The sequence below is a fragment of the Nanorana parkeri genome, unplaced genomic scaffold (assembly GCF_000935625.1).
Source record: "Nanorana parkeri isolate BGI_ZX_2015 unplaced genomic scaffold, ASM93562v1 scaffold494, whole genome shotgun sequence".
Lineage (NCBI taxonomy): Eukaryota > Metazoa > Chordata > Amphibia > Anura > Dicroglossidae > Nanorana > Nanorana parkeri.
Genome location: NW_017306762.1, coordinates 1,114,694 through 1,127,425, shown reverse-complemented (window position 1 = coordinate 1,127,425; position 12,732 = coordinate 1,114,694). Strand labels below are relative to the sequence as shown.

At 42.3% G+C, this 12,732-nt stretch overlaps 1 protein-coding gene across 1 annotated transcript in view; it reads left to right on the top strand.

Annotated features, from left to right (window-relative positions):
• The window catches only part of LOC108790714 (nuclear receptor corepressor 1-like), a gene marked incomplete at its 5' end in the record, with an annotated part of 35,576 nt that overhangs the window by 3,921 nt on the left and 18,923 nt on the right, over window positions 1-12,732 (top strand). The window contains 6 exons of the mRNA XM_018561026.1: window positions 317-487; window positions 2,192-2,355; window positions 5,202-5,322; window positions 7,826-7,924; window positions 10,142-10,242; window positions 10,348-10,519. Of these exons, the coding sequence (XP_018416528.1) occupies window positions 317-487; window positions 2,192-2,355; window positions 5,202-5,322; window positions 7,826-7,924; window positions 10,142-10,242; window positions 10,348-10,519 (828 nt within the window). The remainder of the gene's footprint in view (window positions 1-316; window positions 488-2,191; window positions 2,356-5,201; window positions 5,323-7,825; window positions 7,925-10,141; window positions 10,243-10,347; window positions 10,520-12,732) is intronic.

Here is a 12,732-nt window from a genome sequence, read left to right as displayed (position 1 = left end):
TATATATATATATAGATATATATATATATATAGAGATATAGAGATATAGAGATATAGAGATATATAGAGGTATATGTGTGTATGTATTAAACCTAATATGCCTATTTATATATAATTGTACATTTTTGTGGGGGCGTGTACTTGAAGGCACATTTGCCTGGAGTACTACCTTAAAGAACTGTGATGAGATGATGTATGTGTGTTGTGCTTTACACCTGGTTCAGTGTTATACATATGGTTTGATTTTTTTTTTCCTTCTATGGAACAATAGTGTTTGTTCATGTTGCACATAACTTACTGTGACTAACTTTGGCAGGAAAATCTGTGTACATGTCTTATCCTGCTGAAGTCAAGCGAGCAATGGAGCATGAAGCTCAAATGCAGAATGCTGCACGTTCTGTTTCACCGTACAGGATGTCTCCACGAGAAGTTAGCAAGGCTTCCCCACAAGCAGAGTACAATCCTGTCCGCTACTGTGTCCCTCCAGGTACTTGCCTGCTCACTGTATGTATGCTTCCTGTGCTGCTAAAGCTGTTCTGCCTTCCTGTGTTTGTGTCTGTTTAGGGGGATGATTCAAATTGGGTTATTCTCTAATGTAAACCTTTCCGTGCTCTATAGATTTGTTTACACTTTTATATTCTACTGCTGAATTTCCTATTGAAGAAAACAGTTCTAGTATGAAATAGGTAACAAAAATATGGAGAACTTTATAGGTCATTATCTCCTCCTTTTGTGTGAAAGCAACTAATAGTTCAGTTGACCATACTGTGAAGTAAATAAAGCTGGTACAGCATTCACTACACCCAAGATTTCAAGAGAATTTATATCCAGTCAAAGTGGGCTAAAATGAGCCAAAAAGCCCACCATCAAAGGATAGGATTGATTTGTGGATATGGAGCTATGGACAAAATATAACATTGCATTATCAAAGGAGTTTTTTGTTTTCCTGAGTCCCCCAGTAACTTGGTTTTATTATCTGCTGGACCCTGCCTGTAAATCATTTTTGCACTTCCTTTAACAGGCCTAGCTGCCCATTAAAAATGGCAGGTACAGGGGTTGGGACAAATTGCATAACAGAGGTGGGGGGCACTTGCAACATTCAGCTTTTAATCACTGTATATGGCCTAAACCTTTTTTTTTTCCTAAGGAAAGAAAACATGTAGAAACATGTTATCTGGAGTTCTTGTTTTTATTTGTTTACCTTTTTACTTTTCCACTTAAAATTCCATGTCCTTAGGGTGACAGTGCTGCCATGCAATTTTACTGCAGAATGAACAGGGTTGTTACTCTATTACAGGATATGGGAACAATAAAGAGTATACTAGCTGGATCAGCAAGTACTTTGTTACAGGGGGACACAGAAAAACAAAAATTGTTGTGTTCTTGTTGGGCAGTGTAATTTAAAATCATTCCTTTATAACCCTGAGGAAACTGTGCATCCAGATCTGCCGGTTTACAGCAAAGATACAGCCGAATACTAAAGAGCTATTTATTATAAACTACATACAGCTGGTTCAGGTTGGTTGATAATATGAATGTTTACCCAGACAGGTTAGGGTGAAGTGGGCTTAGAGCAAATCTATACAAATTATACAAATCCCAGGAGGCATTACAAGATTCTCACAGCCACAGACATGACTCCCGGAGAGAGATGCATCATGGGATTTGAGTTTCACCACAGCTGGAGGGCCGGCGTTTGACTACCCCTGGCTTAGAGAAACCAAAAAACCTGCTGCAAAGCACAGTTGAACCTTATGGCGCTACAATAGTCTTTTTGCTCGCAGTTTTATGGCAAAAAAAGGTGCAGCACCTTTCACTAAGGTGAGAAACAAACATTTGTTAAACTGATGAATGAAGTGATGATATGTAAACACTACTGTGCTTCACTGTTACTTCAATTTTCCAGAAAGGTGTTCTGCTTTCAACAAGTTGAAATCATTTTAACTCAAATATAGTTTCTGAGCATGATTCATGGTTAGGACAGGATGTACTTTGTCATATCAGTTTAATTTACATTTATTGTTTTTATAAGTCAGAGACCTAATAAAAAAATAAGAGCTGAAAGAGTTTTATTCATTTTGGGTAATCTGGTGATACATTATAACTCTGATATACGTCAGAAATTAGGCTTTCATTCTCTAGACAATTGTTTATTTAAGGCTTTTCTTTTTTTCCTCCTCTCTCTTTCTAGTGTTGCAGCCTGCTCCACATCAGGTAATAACTTCCTTGGCAGAAGGAACACGTCTCTCTGTGACGCGTCCAACCCGTCCACCTCCCCCTCTGATACCATCATCCAAAACTACAGTGACCTCCTCTGACAAGCCTTCTTTCATTGTGGGGGGATCTATATCCCAGGTACGTCAGGCATGTTGATACTTCTAGATATTGTAGATAATGTTGAAATACCACTGGAGAAATTACATGTTTAGCATCTTCACTGAGAGGGGGGGTATAAAAGCTGTCATGAGGCAGAGCAGTGCTAAACTAGGTCATAATGTTCTCGCAGTGTGTAACGTGGATATATTTCTAGTCTTCTCTTACAACGGTAGCAAACTAAGACTCTGAGGTATCCTCCTGCCCTGCTGTGGACATGGGTTTTCCTGAACTTACAAAGCATATTCAGTGGTTGTATTTGTTTTTCATTATTCTTACAGCTAATTTTAGATAACACCAGCAGATAAATAAAACTGGACCATACACAAACTGGTTGTTCGGCACAGAGAATTCTGTAGATATATACTCACATAATGCTTGAGAGCTCCATACTGCTGATTTTCCATTACTAATGCACACCCCCTGCCCTGCCATTAGTCATGTTTAGAAACTATGGGTATTATTATAAATACACATTTACGTCAGCCATGGATCCTTAGAGTAGAACCGCAGGTACCTTCTTTTGGATTTGCTAGCATGAAACACCGACCGATGGTTCTGTACATTCGTACGACTTTTGATGGTCAACTTGTTTGGCTTCTGTAATTTTAATTTGCATACCTTGAACAAGTATGCAAGCACTTAAAGTACAACTAAAGGCTCCTGTATGGCCATTTACGCAGGCACCAAATCCAGTTACTATGTGATTCCTATGCCTGTTAAATAAACAAAAACTTCCTCTACCTAACTACCCTCGCTGTCTGAGCCAAAACTTCCTTTTGTCTTTGAAGGTTCTCATTCATCCAGGTCATGGTATAGCTGTAAAAAAAAATAAGTTAAGGCAACTGGGCGTGCTGTTTCACTGGATGACCGAAATCCAAAAAACAGTGGGCAGAACTAGCTGTGCCAGGTGCTTATTGACAAGCTACAGAACTGTGAATCAGCTGCAGCAATGCTAATATCCACATCCCCTGCAACATTTTGTCATTTCACTGTAGTGCAGACACACAGACTACATGAGGGTGATGATACTGATCTAAATTCAGGAGCAGTGCAGCATTGTTGCCACCCCCATCACAGGAAGTTGCAGTAGGTGAACTTCCCTGGTAGGTTTAACCAGCATTTGTGGGACTTTGCAGGGAGAAAACTGTAAGTGCAGATGCATTTATAAGTAACTTCTGCAACATTCAGTTATTTAACGGGAGGCCATAGTTCTACTTTAAGTATTGAAGTCAAAGCATCTGTATGACAACCAGGCAACTAGCATTTTCAGATGTTGGCAATGGCAGCCCTTCTAATTCTGACTTGATGTGTATGCTTTTCACATGGGTTAAAACTAGAACTGTGTGGTGCCTGCTTTTTAGTTTTTAAACTTTACTGTTGACAGGTTTGCTTTAAGCCCTCATGTTGACTGTAGTAAATGTCAGCACTTAGGCTTGTCACACCCTGGTCAAAATAAGTAGAGGTGAAGGGTGTGCAACAAAATATGCGGTTACAGTGTATGTAATTACTCTTGGGGCTGATGAAGACACTGGTAAGAAAACAGCAGACATTGTACTAATGGCTTCTAGTACAGCTTGTAGTGATGTTTGCTTTTCCTGCATAGTGCTTTGGGTGGCCATGCCCTTGAGAATCTGTATGCCTTCGTATGTGGGATGGCCAATGGAATGAAATGTTTAATCATTTCTGTAATGATATTCCCATTTTCTCAGTAGTCTGGGTACATGTAAGGAATCTCCTCAGCAACCTCAAGACTCAAAACTGTACCATTTATACGTGTAGAAAATGCATGTCCTTCCAACACGTATGGCAGGGGTCAGCAACCTGCGGCTCCGGAGCCACATGTGGCTCTTTCATCCCTAGGCTGCGGCTCCCTGTCCAGGTGTTCAGTCCTGAAACAGCTGTGCGGTCCTGAAATGTCACTTTTGTCCGACTTTGCGAATGCGGTGGAATGTGAGATCGCAGTCACAGAGTCGTGTAGAAGTGACATTTGAGGACTGAACAGCTGTTCCGGGGAAGATCGGTTCTCTGCACATACGATTTGCGATGCCGATCTGCGATGCCGATCTGCCCTGGAACAGCTGAGAAAGCGTTGGAATGCTTGACCTATTGACGGTCACACATTCCACCGCCGAAAAACTGGGTGGGATTTCATTGAAACGTGTGACCACGTCACCGGTCACACATTGTAACGTAGTCACAAACCTTGATAGAACACCTCCATCAGTGGGGTATGGCCGGTACCCATGTGAGTGGTCTGGGCAGACTGGGGGGCCTCTTACATGAGTATCAGCTGTACCAGGGGCGGCATGGCAGAGGTGACTGGGAGGGGGTGGAAGAGGCCAGGCCTAAGCAGCAGCAGGTAAGAGGAGTTGGGAGGAGGTACAGGGAAAGGGCCCACACAAGGCCCTGCTGAGCCCACCATAGAGAGTCTCAGATGGTCTGTGCAGAATCTATGGTGTGCTCTGCAGGGTCACTCTCATGTGGGCTCTGCGGAGTCTCAGGTAAGCCCAGAGTCCAGTGCATTACTAAGCCCACATATACCTATATACATGCTATACATGGCATAAAGGTAAATAACGATATACAGCATGACATGGTATCTTCATTTTAGATGTCAAAAGGGTTTTGTGGCTCCCGATTTTTTTCTTTTATGTGGGAAACGGGTCCAAATGGCTCTTTGAGTGTTTAAGGTTGCTGACCCCTGACGTATGGGGATATAGGAAGGAACAGACCATATTACTATCCTATTTATACTTGTGCTGTATATACAATATTTTATTATTTGGATGTTTTTGCATGTTTGACGTTTATTTTTGTACGTTCAGGGGACACCTGGCACATACTTAACATCGCTCAGTCAACAGCCTTATAACCAAGACTCGGTTAAGTCCTCTGTTGGCTCCATCTCTCTTGGCCTGCCAAGGCAACAGGAATCTGCTAAAGCTGGTAAGTCTATTACATGAAGTGTGATTTCATAAGGTTTCTAAATTCATCACACTGTCATTGTTGAACATTTACAATGTTACAGTGTTTAGACAGCAAGAGGTGCTGGCCTTGTCTATGGAAAGTCCATGTGTCTGGCAAAGTTGTTCTAGTCTTTCTAGACCAGTGAAATGACAGATGTAATTCCTTGTTTACTATGGGCAACAAAGACTCTTCTTGCACAGGAGTCCAATTGTCACTTGCTACTTTCCTCTAAAGGAAACTTTGTGTCGGGGTCTGTTCTTATAAAGTGAGCATTGGGCTCTTTAATGTAAGCCTGGACTGGTTTAAAACATTTCTAAAGTAACAATGATGCAGAAGTACGAATCTGGTGCTACCTGCAAGTAGTTTTGTTAAGGTGCCCATACACCTTACGATTATCGTATGCAATCGACTTTTCGTACGACAATCATAACGTGTGAATAGAATGCCCGACCGATAGTACTGTACAATCGTACGACTTTTGATGGTCAAGCATGTTTGAAAACTTTGGTCGACCATACGATGTTCGCATGGTTGGTGTCGTTTCCGTCCGTCAAAAGTCGTACGATTAACACTGCGCATGCGCAAACGAAAATAGTTGCAGGCAATGGCCGCAAGTCGTCCAGGTTTTTTTTTTTAACTGCCGCTAATTGAACCTTGCGATAATCGAGGCAGGATGGGGCCGTCGTAGGAAAATCTGACGAACGGTTTCGTCCGATAATCCTAAAGTGTATGGGCACCTTTAGCCTTCAAATGCGTTCTTATCTCCCTTTGGATGTTAGGCTCAGGTTGTTCTTTCGGACTTGACTACTACCAAGTTAAGAGCAAGCCTGCCCCTCCTAATGCTAAGCTCTGCCCATGTAATGTATCTCAGATTTCAGAACTTTAGTTGAAGCTGATGACCTATGTACCGCCTGGGTCTAGGGTCTTTGGAGAATTACAAAGATAGATTTAGGACAGGTACTTATACATGTCCACACTGTTACCATAAAATTATTTAGCCCAGGTCGAGTGCTCAGGTTTGCAGAACTCAGAAGCAAGTCAATTACAGTTTGCTTTCAGGGTTCTGACATGCTTTTGACTTCCCTCTGAGCAGCTTCAATTTGTCTTCTCCTTCCTCCTGGAGCGTTTGCATTCACATTTACGTTCATCGAAAAAAAACAGCAGTTAAGATTAGGGCTGGTAATGATTAAAATTTTCCTGTTCGATTAATCGAATTTTTTTAAAATTGATTAATCGATTAATTTCGATTTAATTATAACGCACATACAGATCCAACTACATTGGCCTATACACATACAGCACAGCAATGAAGTAATAAAATGAACTAGGATCATACTAATCCTGCACGTTATTAATCTCACGTGCCCCACTAAATATGGCCGCCGCTTGAGTGGGGCACACGAGATTAATAACGTGCTGGATTAGTGTGATCCTAGTTCATTTTATTACTTCATTGCTGTGCTGTATGTGTATAGGCCAATGCCAGGGATCCCAACCTGAAATAAGCAATTTCAGGGAGGTGTCCCTCTCATTTCAGGGAGGTGCCAGTGCAATAGCAAATAGAAATCTAGCTATGCAATCGTATGCCTTTTTTTTTCTCTTTTCTGACTGACGGTCAGGCCGCGGCTCCCGATGTCAGAAAAGAAAGAAAAAAAAAACGATCGCAGGGAAAGGTTTAATCTGCTCGATTGAGCAGATTTAAACCTTTCCGGTAAAAAGTGTTTCTCTCCCGGGCGACTGGGAGAGTTGGGATGTGTACTCACCGGCCCAAGCGGCTCCATCGGGTAACGAAGGGAAGGGGGAGGGCCAACCTGTATGTGTGGTCACAAAGAGTTATGATCAGTCTACCTGCAAATGAATGATCTGTGGCAGTCATTGAGGAAGTTCGAGCTGCAGCTTAGAGACTGTGCTTACTTTCTTTACAAAGACAGCAGGTAAGGTTCTGCTGAGAAGAAATATGACATCTTTGTAAATCAGAAGTCCCCTGAACAACAATTATAGCTTAAAATCTCTTCCCATATAAAACACAAATCCCTAATGGCAGGCATAATCAACAAATACCCAATGTTCTTTTGGTAATTGCTTACTTTTTTCTATTATTTTAGAGCTTATGTCATATCAAAACTTTGCAGAAAGTAGCAGTAGACAAATTCACTCACCAGGGCCCTTTCTCATAATGACATGGAGATATTTTAATGTAGCCATCTCTCTTTCATCGATCAAATTATTTTGATCGCTCAAAGTTCTTTTGATCCGTACTCACCTCTCCGCCGGCTTCCGGTGTCTTCCGTCGGAGATCCGGTGAGTCACGGACATCGCCGTCACCGGACTCCTTCCACAAGTGGCTCTGTCGGCTTTTTAACGATTAATCGAGGGATTAATCGTTAATTTCCGCAGCCCTAGTTAAGATGCTAGCTGAGGTTAAAAGTGGAACGCAGGGCTTGGCAGAAAAAGGGTTAAATGTACTTACATTGTTTCCTAGGTTCTGTGACGTACATCAAGCAAGAAGAGTTTTCACCAAGACAAAGCTCCCAGCCAGAGGGGCTGCTGGTCAGAGCACAGCATGAAGGTGTTGTCCGAGGTTAGTTTTTGGAGGAGGCTCAAGTGTTTGCTTCATTACTAGATACGAATACTTAAGCACATAGACTCTGCCATGCTGATAACTAATGGAGCTTTCACCACACTGTATACCGTGTTTCCCCGAAAGTAAGACATCCCCCGAAAATAAGACCTAGCGCTATCTTCGGGGATGTCTGTAATATAAGACCTACCCCGAAAATAAGACCTAGCGCTATCTTCGGGGATGTCTGTAATATAAGACCTACCCCGAAAATAAGACCTAGCGCTATCTTCGGGGATGTCTGTAATATAAGACCTACCCCGAAAATAAGACCTAGCGCTATCTTCGGGGATGTCTGTAATATAAGACCTACCCCGAAAATAAGACCTAGCGCTATCTTCGGGGATGTCTGTAATATAAGACCTACCCCGAAAATAAGACCTAGCGCTATCTTCGGGGATGTCTGTAATATAAGACCTACCCCGAAAATAAGACCTAGTGTCTTATTTCGTGCAAAAAAAAAATAAGACACTGTCTTATTTTCGGGGAAACACGGTAGGAAGAATGTTACATGTTTGCGCTTCTTAGCGAAGATTCTTTTTTTATTATAACAGTGATTTGCCAAGGGGAGATCCTCATGTGGGAAGCACGCTACTCAGAGTTCATCTCAGAGTTACTAATTTTTTTATATCCATTGACACTTAAAAGGGAATGTACAGTGTTTTTGTGTGGATTCATGTTCAGGATTTTTAGAATAACTTTTTTTTAAATATTGTATATGGCTTTCATAATTACGGTTACCAACATGAACATGGGCAGCAGCTTGTGAAAGCTTTTATTAAGAGCAGTGTGTAGAGCAAGCATTTACAAAAGTTTTAACAAGTTTTGAGGGACTTTTTTAACGCTTCGAAAGCACCCTTTAGCTCCAGCCTGACAATTTTGAATACTCGCTGCTTTTATATAAAATACAGTTAAAGCTTAGGGTACCAATCGCAAACAAATATGCAAAAATACTAAATTAAGCAATTACTTCAACAACTTTTGCCCTTAAAGGACCATCTTCATAAAACTATTTGGAATAGAGAAACAAAACAGGGCCACATTTGTTCCCATGTTGGTAAAATAAAGTCTAGATCAACAACCAGGCATATCTTTTTTTCAAAAGGGTGCCTGCTGAATGTATGCAGGAATATCCCCTTTCTCAAGGATGTGTCCCTGGGATATGTTCAAGGTAAGTATTTGCAATAACACTTTCTTTCAACGAAATGGTAGCTTTTTGTCGTGCTGAAAAGCAACATATCCTCCTATCCTTTATACAATGGATATACAAAAGCAAATTCTATCAATATATCTAATCATAAAGACCACAACACAGCTATAATTTAATAACTGGGATGCCCCCTGAGGTAAGATGAGTGTAGAATGACAAAACAGCTTGTTAGTCCGGATTGGTACAGAGCAGTAAGCAAATATCCCTCAGCGACAGTTGTATGAATGTTTAGGAAGCAGATTGCTTCAGTGGATGGGTCTACAACTGCAATCCATAACAGATGGCATAGCTGACAGTGATGTCAGTATTAGGCAGAGCAAAACATCAAACAGATATCCATTAGCATGCAGATGTGTTCTTGTAAACAGAGTATAGAATTCTAGTTGCATCTCAATTGGTGTCATTATGTGTGCCCAAAAACAGTATCAACATGTTACAGTACAGCATTTGTTAAGCATTTGACTTAGTCAGTACCAAGCCTGAAGTCACAATAACCACATTGAACGTGGGCCCTGCTTTAGGATGTGATCACCATCCTCAGATATAAATAGTTATTAAAGAGACGTCATCAGCATTGCAAGTCACTATTGGTAATGCTTCGAAAGCAGAAAAAGGCACCTATTAAAGTCGGTGAAATCCGCATCAGTGGAATTGTGTAACAGTTTAGAAGTCCTAATACAGATATATATCACTAAAGGCAGCTGTGTGTCGGAGTTCATCAAAGATGAATGCCAGGCATACCGGTACTGTAAAGTGTTAATGCAGGGAGATGAAGTCGATTGGAGACACATCGGGGACCGTGTGGCCCAAACAGGATTGTTGCGTTTGTGGCGCATTTCCTCACATTCGGAGCCACCTTCTCAAACAGTCTGCGGTGACTGAAAACTATATACTGGACCTAATGAGAGTACTGACTGTAGTTTCTGTTCCCTCTGATCTACTAATGCACGCATTCCTTTTGTTTGCAGGTACCATGACTGCACTGCAGGAGGGGAGCATCACTAGAGGCACTCCAGCCACCAAAGTTCCCATGGAAGCTATGTCCTCTATGCGAGGGTCCATTACTCAGGTATGCATCACACTGCATTTTATTTCTTTCCAGGTCTGTGCAAGTTGGTAGTCTAACCAATAGTTTTACTATCAGTCATATTTACTTTGCTGTTGTGTTTCACAGGGTACTCCAGCAATGTCACAGTCTGGTATTGCTGCCGATGTCTTGTTGAAGACGACCATCACCAGACTGGCTACAGAGGACATCAGTAGTCCGGAGAGGTGTAGAGAAGAGTCCTCTGCCAAAGGCCATGTCATTTATGAGGGAAAGAGCGGGCATATTGTTTCCTATGATTGTGAGTATAAAGATGGATTGTTCCCATTATTTCATATGATAGAACATTATCATCAGAAGTAATCTTCAGGGTAACAGTCAAAAATGATGCTGTTAATAACTTAAATATAGAAAGTCCTGTTGGCTAAATCAGTCTGCTTTGTAAGGTAATATATTTCCTTTGTTCATGTTGATTGTGATTTTCTTGTTTTACAGAATTAGGCCTCATGCACACGGCAATCAAATCTGTGTAAAAACCTTACGGATTCTTGCAGCAGGAATTCCACGCATGTTCGCACAGATGCGGCCGCTGTGCCTATTCAGGTTAATGACAGGGTGACATCGGGCACATCTGTCCGTATGTAATCGTACATGGTACTATTACCTGCAGATCGGGAGAGATGTTTGTCCTGGAATGCGAAGAGCTTTATTTGAATGGGCACAGCAGCTACAGCTCTGCAGACACACTTGGAATTTCTGCTGCAAGAATCCATAGGCTCTTGCCGCAGGATTTTCCAGGCACAAATGTCATGTACCTAAGTCTTTTTTTATATTTAATATTTACTTTTGTGCATTTTGTTTGTATAGTGTGTTGTGTATGCTACTGGCGTGGCAAATTGTTTCAGTAGAATTATGGTCAAAAGTTAAAATCGGATATGTTAAGCAGGGTGCCCATACCCAAGACAGCACTTTTTTTTATTTTTTTTGTAAAGCCCCACTCTAAAGGTGCCCATACACTGCTCGATTCTCATACGAGAATCGGGCAAAATGTCGCGATCGTACGAGAATCGAGCAGTGTGAACGAAGACATGCGACCGTTTCTACTGTACGGTCGCACGTCTTTTGTCGAACCAACTAGCAGGTTTCTAGCCTGCTCGTCCAATAGCTGCGGAACGGGCCGGTGTGCGCACGCGCACACTGCCCGTTCTGCATTGCGGTCATCGGAAGCCCGCCCCTCAGCGGGGCGGGCTTTCGATGATCGCAAGTACGATCTGCCCGTCCAAGGTGGGCAGATCGTACGAGCTTTCAATAAGCATACGACCATCGCAAGACAAAAGTCTTGCGATGGTCGTAAGGTGTATGGGCACCTTAAGAATAGTGTTTGAACATGGTGATCCTACTAGTAGAACTCTTGGATTTCCCATGTCAGTAAGGTGACAGTTCTCTTTCCTCTGTAGTGAAATTACTGCAGCATGTCACCCTTTGCAGCCACAATGCCCTATGCCCATCTTTTACCATGTCCTTAAGTAATTTACAGCACACAGCTCCATTCTGGGCTAAGTTGACATGCCCACATACATGTGCCCTTGCAGCTCCTCCACCCACATTGCTCAAAATATCAAGTATCAGCAGCAGCTTGTACATCAGGGAAATTACATGCAGGTGCTGCTGAATCTCAACCACTTTCTCCTTCTCTGAGCAGGTGTGGCTGGCTTGGAAAGAATTATTCCAATTTCACACCTTTGCCAAGTTTTATAAGGTGGATGTTTTGGCATCTGCGGATGCTGGTTTGGGGCGCAAAGTGTTGCAGGCGGCCGTTTGAGGGGATTTTTTTGTTTTAAGTTGGGTTTGTTGTTTCTGTTGGCCCACCCCTCTTTTCTGGTACTGCTCTGTGACGTCCCTACAGTACAGGATCTCCGATCTGTTCCCTGTGTCCTTCAATGAACGGGAGAGAAAATAGGATTTTGGTACTCACCGTAAAATCCTTTTCTCTCCGTTCATTGAAGGACACAGGGCCCGCCCCTCTATATGGGTGTGTACTCCTTTACTGCTTGTTACTAAACTGGAGACTTGTCAGCAGGTGGGGGGTTTTGGCCACCGGCAGGGGCCGCCCCTAGGCTGTGATTGGTCTTTAGTTTTGTGCCTAGCGTCCTTCTCCTGCAGGTGGCGATATTACCCTACAGTACAGGATCTCCGATCTGTTCCCTGTGTCCTTCAATGAACGGAGAGAAAAGGATTTTACGGTGAGTACCAAAATCCTATTTTTTCAGGTAAACAAAAGCATTGATAAAATGAAAAGGGCATTTTACCTTGGCCATGGTTAGCAATCATGAATGGAAAAAATTGCAGGGTTTGGATGAATTTTAATGACTTATTCAGTGGAGGAGGTTAGTGACTTTCCAGTGCAGCATGGTCATAGGGACATTCTTTCAATTCCCAAAATTAGAGAACAATTTTGACATGTTGAATTGCAGTTTCCTGGGGGGGGGGGGGGGTCAAAGCCCGTGTTTGGGG